This window comes from Pyxicephalus adspersus, chromosome 5 (assembly GCF_032062135.1).
Source record: "Pyxicephalus adspersus chromosome 5, UCB_Pads_2.0, whole genome shotgun sequence".
Taxonomy (NCBI): Eukaryota; Metazoa; Chordata; class Amphibia; order Anura; family Pyxicephalidae; genus Pyxicephalus; species Pyxicephalus adspersus.
The window spans coordinates 96,714,376-96,737,675 of NC_092862.1; the positions used below are offsets into that span (position 1 = coordinate 96,714,376).

A 23,300-nucleotide genomic window follows, 5' to 3' on the forward strand; every position below is an offset into this window, starting at 1 on the left:
CAATCAGACATGATGTCTCTGCTCACCGGGCCATTCCAACCATATCCACCGCTTCCACCTCCCCCAGCCCTGTTACTGTGGATAAAGTCTCCTCCCTTCTCACATCATCTCCATTTACTACCTGTCTGCTTGACCAAATTTCTTCTGATCTACTTCGTGCCCATTCCTCCACCCTGGACCCCGCCCTAACCTAACTATTCAACTTCTCCCTTTCTACTGGTATATACCCCTCCGTTTTCAAACATGCCATAATTCTCCCTATTCTAAAAAAACCCTCGCTAGACCCCTGCCTACCTTCTAGCTACCGTCCTATCTCCCTTCTACCATGTTTCCAAATTTCTTAAGCGTCTTGTCTACAAAAGACTTACCTAAGCACCAACTCTCTCCTTGACCCTCTCCATCTGGTTTTTGAGCTGCCCATTTCACCGAAACAGCCCTTACTAAAGTGGCCAATGACCTCAATATAGTCTCAAGGCAACTTTTCCCTCCTTCTCCTTGATCTTTCCTCTGCTTTTGACACTGTTGATCACCCCCTTCTACTACAAATCATGTGCTCCATTGGTATCAGTGACACTGCTCTCTTTTGATTTGCTTCCTAACCGTCTGACCGCTCCTTTCAAGTTTCTTTCAATGGTAATCCTCCTCTCCCACTCTCTTCCCTGTTCGGTGTTCCCCAAGGGTCAGTCCTTTTCCCCAGGGACCGTTTTTCTTTTCCGGTACACTTCCTGTTTCACTAGTTTCATAACCTCCTTTGGCTTACAGTACCATCTGTATGCTGATGACACTCAAATCTATCTGTCCACCCCTGACCTGTGTCCTTCTGTCCTGGATAAGGTCTCATGCTGCCTGTTAGCCATATCATCATGGATGTCCGACCAATACCTGAAATTCAACCTGGATAAAACCGAACTCATCATCTTCCCCCCTTCAAATTCCATATCTCCCTATGACATATTCCTAACTGTTAACACTGGTATTCGTCTCTCCCCTCAGGCACGTTGTCTTGGCGTCACCATGATTCTGCCCTCTCATTTACCCCCCATATTCAGAACATTTCCAGGTCCTGCCACTTTCACCTACGCAACATCTCCAATATCCACCCCTACCTGTCCCCAGAGCCCACCAATTTCATTGTACATGCTCTTATCTCTACTGTAACATCCACCTCTCTGGTATTCCACCAACCCGACTCTCTCCTCTACAATCCATTATGAATGCTGCAGTCGGACTCATCCATCCTTCCCACCACTCCTTTTCTGCTGCATCTCTTTGCAGTTCTCTTCACTGGCTTCCATTTCACCTTGGAATCAAATTTAAGCTCCTGTGCTTTGCCTTTAAATCCCTCCACAACTCTTGTCCCACTTACATTGCTAACCTGGTAAAAAAAACACTCCCCCAGCCACTCTCTCAGCTACTCCGATGACCTACTAATGACTTCCTTACTCATAACCTCATCACAGGCATGGCTCAAAGACTTTTCTAGAGCTGCCCCAACTCTCTGGAATGGTCTTCCTCGTCCTATTAGGCTTGCTCCTTTTTTTGCTCTCAAAAAGCACTCAATATCCATTTTATCACCCATTTCCGCGAAAGGCGTAGAGAATTAACCCAGAATGTATCCCTCACAGGGACACTCTGAAAGGAGAGATTATTGTGTATAACAATGGTTTTATGTATTGAAAATGAGCCTTTTAATGTAAATATTAATAAAAGTTTGGTATTTTCATAAAACATGTTGTTGATATTGGCCTAAAAAATCTCGCTACAAAAATTGGTGTTCTTCACTGTATGTTCTACATTCCTGATATTGGCGAGTTTTAGATTGGCAGAGAAAAAGCAACTACTTCAAGGGTTCACTAATGAGGTTAAAACGTTTTGTAAAAATAAATAAATCAATAAACGACAGCATCATGATTTTAAAATAATAATTTATGGCATATAAAAGAATACCTGGGAATTTTAACTGGCCTAATGCTGTCTAAGTGCAGTTGTGACTGGTTTCTGTGAGATTCCAGTCTGTCTGGTGATCACAAATGGTGTTAATCTTTTTTTACTTAATCTTTGTTGCATAAATATGCACAGTCATAGAGGCTGAGAATACATGTTTAGAAGTCAGTCAGCACATCCATGTACTGCAGGGGTGTCCAAACTTTTTGCCAGATTTGGTGATGTGAAAATATGTGGGGGCCGACCATTCAGCATGTACTCAGGGTTAGTGTGAGCATCGTCTGCGTGGGTCCCGCACAGCGCACACCCACAAGGGTGACCTGAGGGATTCCCTGTGCACGGAGTCCGGTGTCAGTGTGGGTTAGCGCAGAGCACGTTTTTGGAATCAGAGTGGGCATGGTCAGTGCGGATCCTGCACAGCACACGCCCACTATAATGACGCAGGGGATTCACTGTGCCAGAGGCTGTGGGCCGGTGGAACTCTGAACACGGGCTGCAATTGGCCCCCTGGCTGGACTTTAGACATGCCTGATGTACTGGTTATAGGGGGCTTACTGATATGTAGATGTTTTCTTGTACAGATCTAACTAGCTCAGGTTGTGTGAAGATAATCTCATGTATATGGTTACCTGGGAATTATGAATTCTGGCTCTTTGAATCTGATGAATTGTCTGGTCAATCACTGAATTAAAAAACTTGCTTACTAAACTTGTCAGACATAAATTCTAACTATTTGTCTATTATTCTAACTATTATTCTAACTATTCTAACAATTGTCCATAGATCTGGGCTGGGTGGGGAGAAGCTGTACCTGGGTGGTCAAAAAATGGGATGGGCAACACATGAAAAATGTAGTGTTCTCAGTTGTTGCTGCCATAGGAATTCAGTAACCCCTATAATTATGTCTGCTTTAAGCCCAATCTCCTATAGTGGGTGTCCATCCCCTTAGTAGATCCCATTTTTTGGGGGGCTCCCATTTAGATGCCCCAACTGAATTGTGACACAAATTTTCAGTAACCAGGTTAGTGAAAAGTGCTGGGTGGTGCACTGCTAAAAGGGGCTGGGGGGAACACTGCATGTATAGACAAGCCAATAAAATCTGAATATTTTCTGCTTGATTTGCACTTCTGAAACCTGTAAAAGTTACACACATGGTTGAAAATGACCACATACAACAGCAAAGCCTGTTGTCACAATACAAGAAAATTATATATTCGTGATGAAAAAGAGGTTTAACAAATCAATTTGAAGTTATTGCTTGTTTGTATCTGGTAAAATGAGTGGAAACACACAGTAATCATTGTAAAGTACACAAGGTTATTCAAAGATGAACATTACTAATTTATCACATTTAAAAATAGATTGGATAAAATATCTGAATACATATTAACTCTGACATGACAACACAGAAATGAGAATTAAGTATCTTTCTTGAAAACCTAAAACCCTGTAAATAACATTTTGCACCCTAACTTTCTTTTTCATGGAAGTGCACAACAATATAGTACAATAGTTTACATGAGCTGTTCTTAAATTGTTAGACTGGCCTCACAGACCTTCAGTGAGACACAAACTCATGTCATTTTACTGTCCAAGTCGGAGGGTTTTCACAGCAGAGGGAATCATGCTGATGGTGACAGCTACTATGCATTTGGTCTGCGATATAACCAGCAGGCTGGACGTTGCCTAAATAGCTTACTGTCATTCTTTTACTGTGACCGACAAGAGGTTTTTGTCAGTGGTCATCAACTTGCCAGGTTTTAATACAGGCACAGCAAGCAGGAGCTATTCCATGAAACCATATGGTGTGTAAGCTTGTCAGTTACTGATACAGACAGAATGTGCACAGACATTATAAACAGGGTTCCCCTCTGTCCAATAAACTACCAGGATTCAGTAAAGGGGGGGGGGGGGGGGGGGGGGGACTCTCAGCAAAATAAGGGGCTTCAGGTAAAAAGGCATCTTACTCTTCTGTCCCAGCAGCACAAAAACTGGGGGGAATAATACATAAAACTGTAAAGGTTCTAGAAAATTGGGTTCGTTTTGAAGTAAAATGACCTCAAGACTGCTCAAGCCTAGAATCCTTTAAATGTAGGTAAATAAAAGGAAATATTAGGAGCTGCTAAAGGAAAGAATGTTGTAGAACTTACTGCAGACATACAATAAAAGTGGAGGGGAGGAGGGGGCCTCTGAAAAATAACATGAGGTCAAAAGAATTGATACATCACAAAATACTGTGATCACACCTCATATTGCCAAGTTCTGCCCCTCATATCCTCTTTATAAAACTAAATACTGGAGTATACCACCCAGTGTCGGGTTTAAGAAGAGGACAAGGGTGCCTTGATCTGTCCCTAACTGGGTATTTTGCGTGACTGGTGGCATTTCCAAAGATGTAGGACCATAGGAAGACAGATTTAATTCTGATTTTTACTCCTTAATTACTCTTTTTGAACCCTTGTGCACATATTAGGCATCTTTCCCGAGTAGGCCATGTTGTAATGAAAAGGCAAGGCATCCTATATGCAACAGAGGAATTATACCTTTAACTACACCCACTGGCATGAGTGGGGCAATCCTTTCAAGAATTGCCATCTAGACCTTATACACCTTGTTGTTTTGTCACACACAAAATGTTACATTTCTTGTTTTTGTTATGCATCATTACCATTATGTTTGCTCAATGTACAGTAAAAGCAAAGAAACTCATCTTCTGTTACCTGTATGCTGGCGGAATCATTGTTTTACTTTGTATGTTACATGTTATTTTGCTTTTTTCCAACTTTAGATAAAAGAATAATGCACAGCACCATTACTATCACTAAAACTTTGAGAAACCGCGGGCAAACTACTGGGTAATACAATGGTGCACTCCATGAGCAGAAAAACAATTTCCCCCAGCTCTCTCCCATCTATGCAATAAAATGAGAGACAATTTACAGACATTTTTGATCATTATCAATATTACACTAAGTTTTAAAGAATGTGACTTACCACATGTTGTAGTTCTGGCCTTTCTTTTAATTCCACCACAACTTTATCGATCTACAATAAACAGAATAACAACACATTGGTGATTAGCAGTGATATAATCAAAACATAATATATTGTTGGTATCAAACGCTACATAGATTTAGGAAGATTAAGCTGCCATTGCTTGGAACTGCTACTAATATTTATATTTAAATGCAGAAAATGAATACCACCAACAATATAAAACTTAATGTTAGTAGTGCTTAAGATGAGTTTTACATCATAGCTGCTTTGCCTTTTACACTTACATTTTTATATTTTTTTTTTACTTAAATTAAAAGCTAAAACAAACAACGCTTATATGAGATGTGTAAGTATAAATGTAGCATGACATATTTAGGCTTAAAGATAAGATACTAAGGCAAACACAATATAACTAGGGATGAGTGAATATCTCAAAGGTTGGCTTCAGAGCAGAAGTCACCTGTAGAGCTACAGTAAAATAACCTTTAGAATATTATGTATATGTAACAAGTCATCCATCCTTATTAAAAAACGAAAAGGCAAAATGCATTAAATACAAAGGCGATACTTACAGAAATTTTGTCTTCATTGTCCAAAAGCATATCCACCGCTTTCTTTTATGAATTAAAAAAAAAAAAAAAAAAAAAAAAATATAAAATGACCTTTTCTTTATCTTTACATAAAGCTTAAAAAAAATAAAACAGACCTAAACTCATGCAGCCCAATTGTCAAACTAAACGATATAGTATTTTTGCCAACGTAAGTATAACAACAACGCAACACTCCAGGGCCATTCTAAAACACCATGTTGCACACACTGAATTTTACTGTGGAAATTTACACAGAAGAAACCAATTTTTGAAATATGATGCGGTTCTCGAACACTTACCTGTGTGTGCTCTGAGACTGAGCTTAAGTAACCCTTATACAGTGTCCTTTTTTGCAACTTATGAAGAGAAAACTTTAGACATGAAGACCATAGGTAGTAATCCTCAATATTTTGTTACCAAAATACAAACCCACACTTTATGTTTTTTATATTTTTCACAACACAGACTTACCTGTTCACATATGTGACTATCCCATTATAGACACCACAATAAAAGTTCTTAAAAAAATATTCCCTCCATCCACATCTCTTATGCACACCAGCTTTGGTAACCAAAATTCCCCTTTATTGGATAAAAGAGGACTGCAGATTTCAGAGCCAGACCATAGCACATTGTCTACTTTTCACAGGTGTTCTCCTGGCCAGTTATACAGAGCATGCAAAAAAGATCTAATTTATACTCCTCTTGGGTTCTAGTGGATTTTATAGCTCCATCATTTCCTAACATCCAGTGGGCTCTGCATCTCATAAGCACTCCCTGACTCTATGGAAAATGGAACAGTGTCCAGTGAGACATATTTTCCTTGCTTTACCTAATACTAGTGACCTCAGAACCAAAATTCTTCCATACAATAATTCAGAAATTGTAAAAGGACTTTAAGATTAACACCTCTCCCTACCAAGCAGATAAATTGATCCATCTTTTACACAAATTCTCTATCAGGAACAATTAGCAGGAAGAATTATTAGTGGGTTAGAAGATGCTTATCCAACAGTAAAATGTTATTCACTCTACACAACATGTATCCCTCTGTCCCCAATAGGTGTTGGTGCTATATGGAAGTGGAAGGCTCAGGTTATGGTATTTTTTTGGGAACTCCAAAACTTCTATACTTTTTATACACGTTAGATTACACTTTTTATAATTATACTCTTAAAAGCCAATGAGAGCTGACAATGAAAATGAAATGGCTGAAAAAAACCACTGTATGACAAATAAAACATGCTTTTTAGCATTTTTAGAGAACCGAGCCTTTTGTATAATTCTGCAACACTAGGTACTAACATAAGAGAAAATCTATTATCTTTTAACAATAGAAATCATTTTTTTTATTATTGTAATTTTGATGTCAATCAATAAAAAGGTAATTAAATGTAATCACAGAGAAAAGTCTTACATACCTCGGTATCAAAATCCATGAGTAAGACAATTTTGTCTCTGATATCGTTGAAAAGATTATGTTTGTTGATCAGTTCAAAGACCTCTTTGTGACGAAGTGTTAAATAAATTTCAAGAGCTTGACTGTAACACTTATCATATATGTGCCTGCAAAAAAAAAGGCATCAAGAAGTCCATAAGATATGGCAGCATAGGAACATGGCAACTTTAGGAGAAGGACATACATTTTTGTTGGGGTTACCCACTTTTCCTCTGTGGTTAGATAAAATAAACACCAATGCGGAACCCTGACTGTTTCTTTTAACTGAAAGGAAAAATTTTAATTGGGTTTAAAAAACGGCTGAAAGCCACAGGGCAGCTGTTCTAAACACAGCAAGCTAGAAACAGCCAGACCCAAAATACCAAAAGGGCCATGTAAACACTGACATGTACATACTAACAAGGAAACATTTTTTGGTTATATGATCTTATCTAAAAGATTAGAGAAGTGACATTTAGGCACTGCTGAACAATCAGTAGATCTTCCTGAAATCTAAAGCATAGTACAGATTTAAGATGATTGTCGATGTTGTGCTGCACAGAGCACTGTTCTGATTAGTAGAGGGAAGGATAAACAAGTGGCACCCCACTGTGCTCTCCTCCATAGGGGTGCTTAATGGTTGTACTTGATCGGTCATTTCTCATTCTGCCATTGTGGATTGACGAATGGCATCAGGGGACTCTTGTACATGTATTCGATTTTCACCGTATATGAACACGATTGTCTTGGACAACAATCATCTAACGTGTACGTACCCTAAACTTTACCCTCATAAGAGGTCACATGAGCACATGAAAAATAATCAAAAATCTTGTCTCTACTTTTCTACAGAGTAACCTGGAGGCTGGTATTTAAAAAGTTTCAAAGAAACTATTGGTTCACTCTTTGCAAAATTTTTAACATTACACTGTATTTTGTATATCTCTTAGTATTCTTCTTTCTTTCTCACAGTAATACAAATATACATGACTTTCCTTGTTCCAGAAAATTAAAACGTCTAAAAACCTTTTTATAGAAAAATGTTCAGTTCAATCACATTATATCATATGACAATCATCTTACTCATCTGAACAAACCAAAATATATTCCCAGAATTAAAAGAAAAGGGATAATGTTTTTCAACAGACACGAAATTTCAATAGGTATTGCAATGTTGTCATTTTAGATGTGACAATGACATTTTTACATGCGTGATCTTTTTTTGTTACTGCATTAGATACGGCTCTTTACTACTAGCAGGAGCAATCAATTTACCAGCACCCACAATAATTCTTAATTTGTCTTTCCTTTCAATACAGACAGAGATATGTTATCAGCCAGAAGAAGCGCACAACTCTACACAGCAGAAGATTCTGCATTTTTTATGAGCAACTAGAGCATTCCTGAACATATATAATATACAAACTATACACAGAAACATACGGTACTTTTTTTTTTTTAAAGATTAAACTTGTATATGCTTTATTTTTCAGATAAATCTTAATAAAAGACCACATATTTCCTAAAAAGTAAATATTTGATATAGTTCCACATTTTGTTCTGTTTACGATTGTGTATTCTTAAGCAGGAGGCCACATTTCTTGTCTTTCTTCTCTATTTCATATTATTTACAAAACTTTATCTTTAAAAAAAAAAAGGAAGGCAGTGAGTGTTTTACAAATGAATAAAAAGGGACATAAGTCTTAACAGGCATATTTCCAAATGACTTTCTTGCATCAGCACGGTGGCTCAGTGGTTAGAACTCTGGCCTTTGCAGCGGTAGGTCTCAGGTTTGATTCTCGGCCGGGACAGCTAGTGATATGACTATAGACTTTGTACAGCGCTGTGTAGTTTGTTGGTGTCATATGAGTACTGTGTAATAATAATAATAACAGTACTGGAAAATGCATAATAAGCTAGGTGAGCCATAAAGCTCATTTTTACTGACATAAATGTAAAATTATATGTTTTAACTTACAGGTGGAGTTTAGTTATATGAGGATGCATCACAAGTTAAGTTCAAAGAACACCCACGTTTACTCCAAATTTTACCTCTATCCACTGGTCAGAATAATAAAGGTCTTTGTGCATTTATCATCTATAAAAGGCATATTATGGACTGCAAGTACGACCAATTGTATACACAAGCCTTACATTGTGCTACATTTCCAATGTTCCAACATAACTGAGCACATATAAAATGAAAACAAACCTAAATGTTACAACTCGCCAAAACTTGGATGAACAGAGGCTTCCAATGTAATGAAAAGATTACCTTATACAGTGTAACTAGGAAATGAGTACATATGTGCAGACTTAACTTACAATTCTGCCAGAGCCTTTAGAAGTGTTCTGTTGCTTGGGTCTCTGCTCAGATGCCCCTTTAAAGCCTGTACTATGGTCTTGTTATTGTAGAGGTCACCAGGCCATTCTTTTATTAGTTTTGCAAATCCCTGTAAAAAACAACGTTTTTTTTCTTTCTTCTTTTTAAAAAGGTGTGCAGCCCAAAATTGGTTGTATAAAACATCTGAACATAGGAAAATGTTAGGTAGGAAACGTAAAACAATATAGTAAAGATTTATTATTTTAGGTATCCAAACAAATCTACAGTTCCTGGAGTCCCAGTAACCTATTTAAAAAGCATGTACACAAAGAAATATGCAAGACATAATAAAAACACCTACACAGAAAATAGCAGATTTTAATTGCAATGCTTCTCTATGGTTACAAGGTTGACAATGCACCCAAACTGCTTTATGCAGGGTTCTGGGAATGCATTATCACAAGGCACCAAGTAAACCTGCAGATATCTGAACTATACAAAACAGTGCTTCCAGGAGAGATCAGTGGGTCCATTGTAGTGAATTGCACCCAGGATCTGTGCATTTTTATATATGATTGTACTGCAGCAGCTACAGTTAAAGCGTGTTGGCAGCATGAGTGAGATTTAAACACCAGCTTAACAAAGAAGAAAGTAGTCTGAACCTTCAGAGGTTTGATATGACCTCAGAACGGTACTCTAATAAACTGTGCTCATGCTCCCTGAGCAATGCTGTTAATTGGGGAACTGTACAAGGGGTGTGCAGAAAAGCTGCAGTCAGTGTTGCAGTGTTAAGCAGAATTCTGAATCAGGATGGACATAAACAGAATGTAACTTGTAACGTTATATTGCATGCGCGTTCTATTTGACATATAACAAGTAAAATTACAAGCTTATACCCAACTGTGGCCCTCAAAACCCCTCATTTCATTTCTGATGAGGAAAAAACAATGGCCACCTCAACAATGACCGCCCCAATATTTTAGCAGAAATATAAAAAAACCTGACATTTAGATACTGGCAGCATAAATACTTAGCAGTGTAAAATAAGTTTGGAGGGCAAGAACATTACCTGCTGTATTAGGTCATGCCTCACCACTGTTCAAACAAAGGTTGCCCCCTCACCCCTTTTAAACGAGACCCATGTGCAGACAGTGGCTACTTAAATGCAGATAAGGCAGTGAAGGAATACAATTTTTTTTTTCCCACAGAACAAGAGTAATTGATAGGGTGTTCCTGTTAAAAAGAATGATGTGGTAGCCCTAGTAAAGATTCATTTCACTGTGCCATTTTTCACTGTGCCATTTTTTACTATTCTCGCTTTTCGCACTCTAATTCCAGTCTGCCTGAAATGTTTTGGTTAAAAACAGTACATTTAAAGCACAAAATACATAAAAACCTAAAGTTCAATCTCACATTTTTTTTTTTACAGCAACTGGAATATGGACATAGTCTGGCAGATATTAGTAGGTTGCCACAAAATAATGTACAATTAGCAAAGGTTATGTAATAACAAAGTGGTAAAATAATAATAATCAATGTACCTCATAATCTGTTCTCAAAAACTCATCCAGGATCATTTCATAAATGGCAGGTCTTAGCCGCATGTCACCTCTTGGCAAATACTTGCTGATCGCCTGTAACAGATACATAAAATACAATTAAACCATAAACCATTTCAGAACACTGTACCTGTAAGCTCACAAAGTTCTTTAAAAAGAAACAAATTATAAAAATAGACCCATTAAAATTGATTTATTATACCCCAGATGAGCTACAGTTACTAGTACTCATTCTCTACTTACTATTTACTAGTATTCATTTTCTACTACAACTGCCAGTAGTAACATGTCATGTCACATTGCTAGAGGTTGTATCACTGAAATTCAGAATCTATTTTCTGTGGCAGAAGTCATTTCATCAATGACCAAAATGCTGCAGAAATGTAGGTAAATCAGCAAGATGTTAATAGCCTTGACAAAATTTACATGAAACAAAGTTGAGAGACACTACAGAATCACAATGGGACATATGTTCGGGGGCATTTAATAAAACTGAAGAAAAAAAGCCACAAATAGGATAAACTATCATAAAACTCCAAAGTCCAATTAATGAAGAACTAAATTAAAAAAAGGATCACTAAAAAAACAAAAAAACAAAACAGAAAATGGTGTTATCAATGCAGCTTAGGTATGTATATGTATAAAATTAAAGTGTCACACCTAAAGTTTAACAACACAACAACTTTTAAAAAACAAAAAAAAAAAAACAATTTAAGCGTTTACTTGCCATTTATCAAATTATGAGAAATGCAATGCACTAATATAGTATTTATTGGATTCATAGATAATGGACACAATTGTAAGATTTCTGTAAATTATATAAATATGGGTCCAAATATAAAGATATCAAAGTCACCCCGGAAAAGTAAAGACAATGAAAAACCACAGCATATACAAAGATATTTGGTAACTTTTTTTTTTTTTGAACAGTTTTTCATATTGGTTGTTTAGACCTCTGATGCCCAGTAATAGATCAATACACTACAGGATATAAATAAAGCAATGATTGTTGAGAGAAGATTTCCATATTAAGGTGCCAACTAGGCATTTACTACTTTTTGTCAAAAAGTCAAGTTACATGTATTTTTTTTGTGTGTGTCTAGAAAAATCTTGAATAGTTTACAGTTTTTGATTGATGCTCAATAAAAGATAAGTTGTTGTTTGGCAAAACTGTACATTGTTGATCAAGTTCTGCGTTATTATACTATTATTTGTGATCAAGTCAGGCATTGTCCCAGTCTTTAGGAGATTAATAGACACTAAACAGGTCTAGGCTAAATTCATTCTAATACACTTATAAACTAAACAAAGAAAACTCAATGCTTGAATTGGAGTTATTATAATGTGAATTTCATTACATTTTAGTTATAGGATTCTCTGGGCTTAAAAACAAAGCAATAACTACAGAACAAAATCTCTATGACAGGGCTAGAAGGGACACCTAGTAGTGCCTAATAAGTAATACAAGTACATTAGCAAAGACCTATAAGTTTTAATAAAATTTAAAAAATGGTCATACCTTTACTATATATATCCTTCTGCATCTTACTTTGAGTTTTACGGCCTGATTTAATAAAGCTCTCCAAGGCTGGAGAGGATACACTTTCATGTTTTCAACAATGGACTAGTGACTGGGTGGTGCAGCTAGAAGGGGCTGGGGAGAACACTGATAATAAATATAAATAAATATATAATATATATATATATATATATATATATATATATATATATATATATATATATATATATATATATATATATATATATACCCATAAAGGAATAAAAAAGGGTTAACAAGCAACCACAACCATGTATTATCCCTGCTTTAACTGGCAAATGAAATGATTACAAGGCCTGGAGGGGTATTTTTCTCTGATGTCTTATCACTTCAATGGGAAAAAAGACATTTAATCTCCATAGGTGAATTATTCATTTCCAGATGCTCGGCACCAAACGGAATGTGTTATTCATAGAAACCAATATCTCTTCTCTAAAGCTGCAGGCCAGTCTAAAATCTAGACTTCAAATAAACACCTATTACCTATAGTAATGGTATGGTAACTGTGGATTCTCTAGGAGATTTATTAAAGAAAATTCACAACCACTTTGACCTTAACTTTGGCAAAAGAATGAAAATAATATAAAGATATAAGGAAAACACATGATTTTTTTTTTTTACTGCATGTTTTTAAACTTCAGATTTTCAGATCAGATTTTCTTATTAATAATAACAAAGAAAACTATTACATTTACTAATAAGATCAAACCATTTAAAGTTAAACAGGCCTAATATCAAAAAAGCACCTATTAAATTATATGGCAGTAAAGTGGTAAATTAACGTTTAACGACATACAAATTTTAGGAAAAATCAATGCAGAATTTGTTAGGTTTTCCAGGGCTACAGTCAAATTGAAATGCTTTATATACAAAACTTTACAATGCAATCTAACATAAAAATGTATTATTGGAAGAATTTGTGAATATTACCTTAAGTTGCCCAATCTTCTTAAAACGGTATACCTCATCTTCCCACAGTTTCATATTTTTACCAAGTATTTTCTGACATTTTCTAAAAATTAAAAAGAAAAACTTTAATACATATAAACATAAACTAGTCTTTCCAATAACAGTTAAGAACGCAACAGTGCATAGATATTCATGCAAACTGCTTGGCTACTCTAGGATGCATTTTGATTGGCTCTTCTGGTACCTGCTCATACTCTCTTCCTCTCCATAGAACAGAGCAATGCTGTGTGTATGCTCTTTTGTTCTCCTGACACAGGAAAAGATAGTTTCCAGTGACAGACATCTGATGATGTACAGACATTTAACTAAAAACACAGTCAAAACATATCCCTATCTTCCCTATGTCAACATGCTTGCACAAAGCAGGAGCATGACTGTGCAGCGAATTACAGAAGGCAGATATTAAAACAAATTCAGGACAATCAGGGCAATTAAAAAAATTATATTTGAAAACAATTTTAGGGATTTTTTTTAAATGCATAGGTTTAAATACATTTTGTTTCACCATTTAATTTACCTAGAAAGGGTATGGTTGTATTTGGGAATTTAATACATGTGGAAAAGCATAGTATTTCTGGCACTGGCCTTTAGGAAAACGTTTCTTCCTACACATTGGGATAAATGTTCACTTTGAAGTGACCTTTACATGGAGCATCTCATTCTCTGCCCATAGAGTACAAGATCCTTAAACTGTGCTAATGATGGGATAGGTAGCTTCATGCTGAGGACAGCATATCCTGCAGTCAGACAATTTACTTTCCTTAAGTGGACTGCACAGTCTAACAATTTAAACCTGACTTCAAAGTATCTGATTACATCTTTTATCAATAAGGACAACGTTATGTTTAAGGTATAACAGTGAAAAGGAAAGCTCACAACACAAGCTCATGTGCCCAAAATGCTTAAAACTTGGCCATAATTTACCAATTTCTATTCCAGTAAACCATAGGAAAAATAACAGAAGTTGTGGATTTCTATCTGTAAAACAAAGAACTAATACCATCTTTTACTACACCCCTTGTGGCTAGATCAATTTGCGTCCGGACAGTCAGCAGACAGATATCAGAAGTGTTTAGAGAGAAGCACCGCTCATTAGTTCATCTTATACACTCTGAAGATGATCGTAAGGGTCTGAAGAAGTATTATTGTTGAATGTCAGCACTGCTGTCATGGCACAAGGGCTGTAAAGGCAACATTATTCAGATATACACAATGTACTTTCTCTTAGCCATTAATGCAGAAGCTTACTGCATTTATTTTATTTTTTTACTTAACTACATAATGGCAAAGTACTCTATGGACATTCTTACAAAAGAAATCTGCCAGATATAGGATTTATTAGCAAAATAGGCACACATGCTACACAGCAAATTTAAATACTAGACAGATATTGAGTGATTGCTGTCAGGCAAGGCATGTCTACCTACTAGCAAATTTCGCTATGGTTTTTCAACAACTCACTTATGAGAAGCTTAGCGTAAAATCATAACATATCATGGGTGCATGAATGAACTAACTTTAGTGAACGTGCAGCAGAGCTATATCATCCTGGACCTTTCTTTCAAGCAAAGATGCTTGACTAAAAAAAAATGGGGCCTGCATTAAAATAAAAAAAAATAAAAAAATTCCTGACACATTTACTTGTACCAGAACTTAGATGGTGGTGTCACATCTTGACCTCAGGGTCTTATGCCAAAAAACAGTATGATACACAGTTGAAATACATACATTTAAACCGGGATTAAACTTTAATGCATACCTTTACAGAGTTCACATTACTGAGTTATTTGAGTTATTTTAAGACATTATCATGTGACATTTCTTTGTGTTTGCCTATAAATATTGAATTACTCTATTATAAATTAGGAATTGCACATGATCCCTGTTAATTTTTATCTGAACGTTATGGGGATGTGACAAGATTGTCCGATTATAGAACTGGTTTGGCCAGCTTACATATCGTGGCAGAAAACTTGTTGTTTTTAGTCATTTCTGACAGAACATAACAAAGTATACTGAGTGAAAATGAGCCCAGTCACTGCTGTACAATGACCCTAATCGGAATGGAGAACCTGCATATGTAGTGAGAATGGAGCGTTGACCACTCAGAGGAACTGTGGAGGCTGACATTTCGGATTTTCCTTTTACAAATACTAGTTTCCTAGCTGTTATTATAACCCCAAGTCTTCAGTACTTTCTGACCCACGGACTTTCTAAGTATAAATATAACAAGTTTCTAATTCAATTTAATGTGGTTGGTATAAATAGCACTTTGCAGGTGGTCAGCAGGGGACGCCTACACACTACTCTCATTAAAATTTTCATTCATAAAATTACATCCCCTGCAGAGAAACAATGTATTTACAACATTACAGTATATTGATATGAAAACCCACAAGGATAGAAAAATGCCATTAATTTTTGGTGTAAGCTGTCATCCTTCTTACACTACCTAGTGCACCACTGACCTGGAACAAGTGTATGGGAATAAAGGTTTCTCAGAAATCACTGGTTGCATGCTGTCAGTAGATCAGTGACGGATGGTGAACCCATGATGAGGAAAAGCCCTGGAGTCTGTAACTTTGCAACAGTTACATTGTAAGCTCATGGTTGCTTTAACGATCTTGAACTGAAAGTGAGGTGGTGTCTGAATCTTCTGTGAAACCACTGATCACATCCACAAAGTGTGTAAAAAGAATAATGCCTGCTATTGCTGAAGCTGCTACTCCTCTGATTCCCTTTACACCATCAACCTACTTACCTAAAGGGCCACTCTGCTATGTTAAGTGGATTAACATTCCCCTTTTTTTGCTGCCACAAAACTGTATTCACGACCCTTTTACCTAACCAAGCTACAACTTTTTTTTTTTTTTTTTTTACCATGCCCCTCCTCTTCCTGGCTTCCTTCTCCATAAAGTCACTACTCACCTGACACCGGTATAAATGGGTCTATTGTAATAAACAGACAAATTCATACAAGTTTGCTTAACCACCTGGGCGTTACACTGATGTCTAGATTTCTGTACCAAAAGCGGTACACTGTTTTTCATGATTCTTTTTTTAAATTGTAGACCTGTAACTTACAGAAATATGTCCGAACAAGAGTCTAGTAGATATCATGAATATAAAAAATGTTTGAAACACACAATCATGTAAAAAAAAAAAAAAAAAAAAAATTCTTTTAAAAAATTAAATAAAATACACAAAAATCAGCTTAAACAAGAATACATAAATAAATCAAAAATACTGAAAATGCGATAATTCGGTATAATGTATAGTAATATATTTTTCTAAAACACCTCCCTAGTGTCCAACAGTCCAACGTCACATACCTATAGACAAAACCACATAAATATATTTTGTACTATTTTGTATTGGATTGGATACAGGACTTTGTATTGAATCCAATACAAAATATTTGAATTTCTCGCTACGACCCCCATCGACGGGCGCACGCACGGACATCATCAGGAATCGCCGAGGGACGCGTACGCGAACGCCGAGTATTCTAATTCTTTCCAAACTTCTGTACTTCCGTGCAAAAAGTGTTACATTTTTTGCATGGAAATTTATTTTAGATTGTAGGCTATAATTCACCGAATTACTCAATAATTACTTATAATTCACCGAATTACTGCATAACTCACCGAAATATGTCCAAAATTTTATAAATTTATTAATAAATTTTTTGTTATAAAACATAAAAAAAACTTTAAAAAAAAGTTTAAAAAAAATAGTGTATAATGTAATGTACAGTAGCTTATATAATATATATATATATATAATATAATTATATATATATATATTATAAGGACTTCTTTGTATTGGACTTAATACAGCTTTTTTGTATTGAGTTCAATGCAAAGGAACTCAATACAAAATTTTGAATTTCCCGCCCCGCCTCCCACCCGCACTGACACATGCAGCGACGTCACTGGGAAACCCCGGTGATCGTCACTGCACTCGCCGGATGAAGACAGAAGACATCTCCGGAGGAGCTGCGGGGAGAAGGTGAGTATTTTTTTTTTTCGATCGACGCTGGACAGAACGGATCATCGCAGCGGGGACCAGGTAGGTGTTAGGGATTTAGACAGTGAGAAAAGTTTGGGTTTATCGATTTTTGCAAAAACAATAGACCCGAACCAAGGTCGGGTTTACCGGCCAGGTGGTTAAATAACTTTTTTCCTCACAAACACAAAAGTCTCTGGGTCCAGCCACTGGCTTTTCAGATCCTGAGCACTGCATCCTGGGAGAAAGGAGAGAAGGTCACATGTTCCTCCAGACCCTGAAGTATTATTCAAGGGTAAAGAATAAAGCACAATTAGACAAGTTCCATTTAGGAATCAAGTCAGCAATGGGACCTTCAATGTAACTATTTTCACTAGATAACATTACTGAATTCAACACACTTAAATAGGCTATGGTCATTTTTAGGATGTTATAGCTAAATGAAAAATCATTAAGTTACAGTTTTACATTTCGATTCAATATCCAGCTTCATATTGGACTGCTCTGCCCAGACAGAACAATTTCTAGGAGTAAAAGAAGTGGGAGCTCGGGTAAGCCTGGTAGGGCAATGGATAAATACATACTGGGATACGGAGACAAAGAGGACACACAGAAGGAAGACAACAGAGAAGAGGCGGAGATGGCAAATCTGACCAGGCAAAATGTGGAACTGAAGGCCTCAATTTGAACCTAAAAATTGTTATAATTTTAAATAGTTACTTTGGTATGTCTGTATGTTGATGTATCTATTTTTTTTATTTTTGTATCAGTGCTTGCCTGCTTCTGTAGACCTTTGTACATCTTTAATAAAGCTTTACTTGATGTTGAGTACTCACCCGCACTCCCTTGTATATCACTTGAGAACCAAGACACTTATTTAGCTTAACAAAACAATGAATATCTAAAAAAAAACGTATTAAATATTATTTTCCCTTCGAAAATGGAGGCAAACCCCTGAGCAGGGGTAACTGAATTATCACTGGTGAGCAAAAAAAAAAAGAAAAATCAATGCAACATATTCACTGTACCTGGCAGCTGTATCATATTCTTCTTTTTCCACCAAATGTGTTACGTAGGCTAAGCCAATATCCTAAAATGAAATAAAATACATAAATGCATATACATAAGGGTATATTTAAAACAAACAGCATAATTATGTGTTCAATAAAAAGGCTTGTTCGTTTGTTCTGTGTGAACAGAGATGGACAAATGTACTTGAAAGGTAACTAAAAGGTAGGTCACTGAGCAGTGCACTACATACGTGTTAGTTAATTCTTTATAAATGATGATGTCTTGCAATGTGCTTGAACATTGCAAGAGACAAAGTCAAAGTGAAGGGGAAATGTTATGCCTACTAAATGGGCCATGAGGAGGTGAGTATAAATGGTATCTAATGTACTTATTGGCTAGTCACTAAGTTACACGGTAGGCGCTCTTACTGGCAAAGAAGAATGGTGACCCAAAAACAAAATGACAAGGACCATCAAAGGGCTGTGGTTAAATAACTACTGCACCAAAAGAAACAGGAGAACTCAAACACTCTTGAAGAACTCTTTCAATGAAATGGTACACAGAAATTTTCACATAGACCGCCCATGGAACAGGGTGGTCTATGTGATTTTTTTTCCTTTTCTTTTTTTGCCACTGTTTTCCTTTGTGGACAAAGTCTGGTCATGCTCTGTGTATGCAGTCACCAATCTGTAAACTGTCCTGGAAACATTAAAACATTTATTTATGGTTAGAGATGCTCCAGACCAAAGATTTGTCCTCTTAGAAGTCTGAGAGAACTCCCAGTATGCCAAGCACTTATAATAACCTACTGCTGAACAAAATATTTCATTCTCTAGAAAACAAACTTAAGAGTATAAAACGATAATCACAACTTTTTTTTTTCCAGTGTAAAATACACAAATACATTGAAGTACTATAAAAATAGTATTTATGCTGGTCAATTTTACAATAAAAAAGATTAAAAATACTATAGCTCCCTTTAAACAATGCTGTAGATTTTGTTATATAAATTTCCAAGACTGCCCACTCAGCATTGTTACATTACTTATGACATTAAATGTAGCATATACTGAAATATATATATTTATATATATATATATATATATATATATATATATATATATATATATATATATATATATATACAGCCAAGTACATCCAAAATATTCAGTGCATAAGTGATCTTACCAAAACCTCATGTCTCTTGACATTTTTCTGGCAAATTTCTACAGCCATAAGAGCCTCCTAAAAAGCAGAAAAGGTATAAAAGTAAAAACAAGAAAAAATGAACACTGCAAAGCAATCAACATCCTGTTGGATTTCATGCCAACATTTTAAACCAACGAAGTGCACCCAACGGTAAAATATTGACAATAAATTATGTGCATATTCTTGATAGGCAGTAGAGGAGCTTGTTAGATTCCAACACTAGAAACATCTCTTGGTTGTTTAGATTCAAGGGCCAGCTGTGCTAAGCACCTGTAAAGATTCCATTCTCAGAAAAAAAGTTAGCTCTTAGAAAAGATTTAACCACCTGGCTTTGAAATGTTTAAAATTGATTTCCACAAAATATAGATACAGGAATAAAAGAGTACCCGTTTTAAGGTGTTTACTGATTGTTAAAAATATATAACTATCTTAGTATGCATAATCTGGGCACATATTTAAATGAGGGTTTAACACTATACCATTGTTAGTCACAAAGTATGATAATGCAAGGAATATGTGCAGTGTTAAGCAAGCAGAGCAGGTTGTTCATAGTAATTATTGGCAAATGTGAAGGCACCATAAAATGTTTTTATTTTTGTTTAAATGAATTATAAAATACACAAACAATAGAAAACTTTTTATACGGATGTAAGTTTTTTTTTTTCATGTAAGGGCCATACCTCATATTTTTTTCTCCCCAGCAACCAATCAATATGGTCATCTTGGTCTCTTTCTTTTGCCACAACAACATCTCTTGGGCTAATTATATAAAACAGGGATTCACCTTCAGCATATTCTGAAAAAAAAAAAAAAAAAAGAATAAAATCAAAAAGTTTAATTAGTTTAGGAAACTAAATGTACGAAAGAAAATTTCTAATGATGATTCACAACACTCACTGCTATAGGTTTTACTTCTTACCCAAGCGATAGTCCCGGCACTCATTCTCCTGAAATCCCCTGACCGTTATGGCATCTGAGGACACTTCTTCACAAGAATCTGGATGTGGCTGAATTATATCAAGACATGGCCTGGCACAAAACTCCTTATTCTGGGGAAAAAAAAAAAAAGAACCAATATAAGAAATAAATTTAAAGAAGAACTAAACCCAGTGTATACTTACCTGTCCCTGTTACATTACGGGTACTGCAATCTTCCTATTTTGCATCCTCTTTGTTCTGAACTTTGGCCATCATCCTGGCCACCAAATGGCAGGGCCAGGATAATGTAACTCCCCTTCAGAGATGCGGGAATTTGTTGACTCCCAGAAACCGCAGGAGAAACCAGTAATTTTGACAGAAGAGATGGTGATCAGGCAGGTAGGAATGCTTATTGCAGAAAGGACATCACCTGCCCCGTTCTGCTATAAAACCTTACCCTGAATGGAACCGTGATATTACTAAAACATGGGAAAAATATAAAGTAGGTTTAAGAGGCTACCTGTGATAATTATATAGACATGTCCCCTTTGCTTCCTGCTTAAGTGACCGTGATTTTAACTGAAGTGTAACATTAAACAAAACCTGGAATTCTATTCCTGAATTTTCCCCTTTTTTCAATAGAAAAATGTAGACCAGTAGATAAATGTTTACCAGGGTTGTTAGGAAAGTAAAGTCTAAATCATCAATTTAGAAAAATAGCATTTTAGAGATGAAGGTGCAAGTAAAGTTACTGTTATCTATGCAGCTACCATTGCAAAGTTTCTCCAATGACGTTCCATTAGTTTGGAAGCTGCCTCACTCCTTTTCTGGTAAACACAAACCCAAAAGCTATGGTAGCTAAGAAACATTGTGGCAGTAAACCCCCACCTATTGATTTTGTAGCCAAGCAAACCGTACCCTTAATGAACTCTTACCCCGATTGTAAAGTTATATTTACCGCTTTATCTGAAGCTTCCTTTACAAAGAAGAGCATCACAAACTGATCACAGAGAGGTGCTATTCCACTGATGAAGTATTCTGTATCAAACTGTGATACTAAAGAGAAAAAAATATAACATATTCATAAATTTTTAATATTTATATTTAGCACACTTTAGTGTTTAAGGCTAATACAAAAAATACATTTTAGTTTTTATATTTTTCTGCCTTAAAAAGCTCTGTGTATGTCATGTAATATGTAAATTGTTTCCCTTTTTTTGTAAAGAAACCAGATGTAAATTCCTGCACATTAGGTCAAGTGTAATTTAACAAAAACAACTTTTGCTGCTGCTGATGATGTCTCCTTTAATTGCAATCCTATTTGTAACCACCAGAAGTTCTCAGACTAATGCTGAATGACAGCCAGTACTATTCTTTTAAGTTACCATCATCATATGTGCAAGGAACACATCAATGAAATAATGTCTATTTACTCTGCTTTCTCCACCTGCATGCATACTCAATGCAAGCACATGAATGGTTTTGTTCCTTGTTCAGTTTCTTCCTCTTCCATTTTGAAGTCAAGCATTTACACATCATGTATTATTAAAAAATTAACCAATTTAAAGCAGAACTAAACTTAATTCCTCTAGCTCCATTGCTGATGCCAACATATTCTCTCAATCCTTTTGTTGACTGCCAGCCCGGAATGACATAGCTTGCACATGACTTCTGTATAATCATTCTGGAACTGAGGTATGCAGAAAGCATACCTAGGTGTACATTCTAGAGAAAAAAGCAAACAGGCTAAAAAGTCTGTTTCACTGCAGAGGTGTTTGCAAAAAAAAAAAGAGCCTGTCTGCTTCCAATATTTACGTTTTATGTTAAATTCAGATTTATAATGTATTAATATGTTTGCTCAGACTTCAACTAAAATTGATGAGACGGCAAAAGGCTTGAGTGACTGACAACACACAGTACAAAGAAAAGAGGATTGAAAGCTCAAACATATATTCACCTTCTCAAGGCAAAATTAACATTAGAAAATATGGGCATTTGTTTAACAAAGGACTAACATTACAGGAAAAAAGAAAATATTTTACAGATAGCCATGAAAATGGTAAATGCTTGGGGGAAAAAATTTTTTTTTTCTCTTTTTGCCACAATCCTATTTCCAAGGTATAAAAATTAAGTTAATTTCCAGGCTGGCAACCCATGGTTCTGGTTTTTGTGGAAATACACAAAGCATGCAGTAGTTCCCCAATAACTGAGTAGCCACAGGCATTCAACCTCTGAGCAAATGTAAAAATTAGCTGGAACAGTTCACAAACATTAACTCAATCACATCCTGCTGTCTTCAGTCAAACATAAAGCATAGTGGTGATTACACGCAGTATTACAGCATGAAAATAGCCATGTAGAAAATTTGACACCATTTCTTTTCATCATATTACACTGTAGAAGGGCAGACATCTGAGCCGAGTCTTCTGGAATATTATTTATCCAGAGGCAATATTACCGGAGAAAGCTTTCTGACATACTATTCAAAAAATGTGTCTCACTTCCCAATATTGCTTACAGACTATGAACAAAATATGATCTACAAAAGAATGTCAGAATCAAACCTTGACATTGTTCCAGCACAATACACAAACACATGAATTTTGCGGCATTTTAGGGCTACAGGACATAAACAGGAAAAACTAAATGCTAATAATATTCTAACTAAAATAATTTTATATATAACCATTGCTATTTATTTTATGTTATTTTCTTATGCGAGATTTTTTTGCAGTTTTTTTTTTTTTTTAAATATAGTAACAAAGATGAGGGATAA

The 23,300-nt window shown here is 35.8% G+C and overlaps 1 protein-coding gene across 2 annotated transcripts in view; it reads right to left on the reverse strand.

The window, feature by feature from the left end:
- VPS41 (VPS41 subunit of HOPS complex) overlaps nucleotides 1-23,300 on the reverse strand; it is a 111,512-nt gene that overhangs the window by 20,299 nt on the left and 67,913 nt on the right. For both annotated transcript variants that reach the window (XM_072412220.1, XM_072412221.1), the window contains exons 10-20: nucleotides 21,483-21,580; nucleotides 20,526-20,655; nucleotides 20,287-20,402; nucleotides 19,586-19,642; nucleotides 18,415-18,476; nucleotides 13,340-13,421; nucleotides 10,834-10,926; nucleotides 9,295-9,422; nucleotides 6,953-7,097; nucleotides 5,514-5,555; nucleotides 4,939-4,989 (exon numbers count right to left, since the gene is read on the reverse strand). In XM_072412220.1, the coding sequence (XP_072268321.1) occupies nucleotides 4,939-4,989; nucleotides 5,514-5,555; nucleotides 6,953-7,097; nucleotides 9,295-9,422; nucleotides 10,834-10,926; nucleotides 13,340-13,421; nucleotides 18,415-18,476; nucleotides 19,586-19,642; nucleotides 20,287-20,402; nucleotides 20,526-20,655; nucleotides 21,483-21,580 (1,004 nt within the window). The remainder of the gene's footprint in view (nucleotides 1-4,938; nucleotides 4,990-5,513; nucleotides 5,556-6,952; nucleotides 7,098-9,294; nucleotides 9,423-10,833; nucleotides 10,927-13,339; nucleotides 13,422-18,414; nucleotides 18,477-19,585; nucleotides 19,643-20,286; nucleotides 20,403-20,525; nucleotides 20,656-21,482; nucleotides 21,581-23,300) is intronic.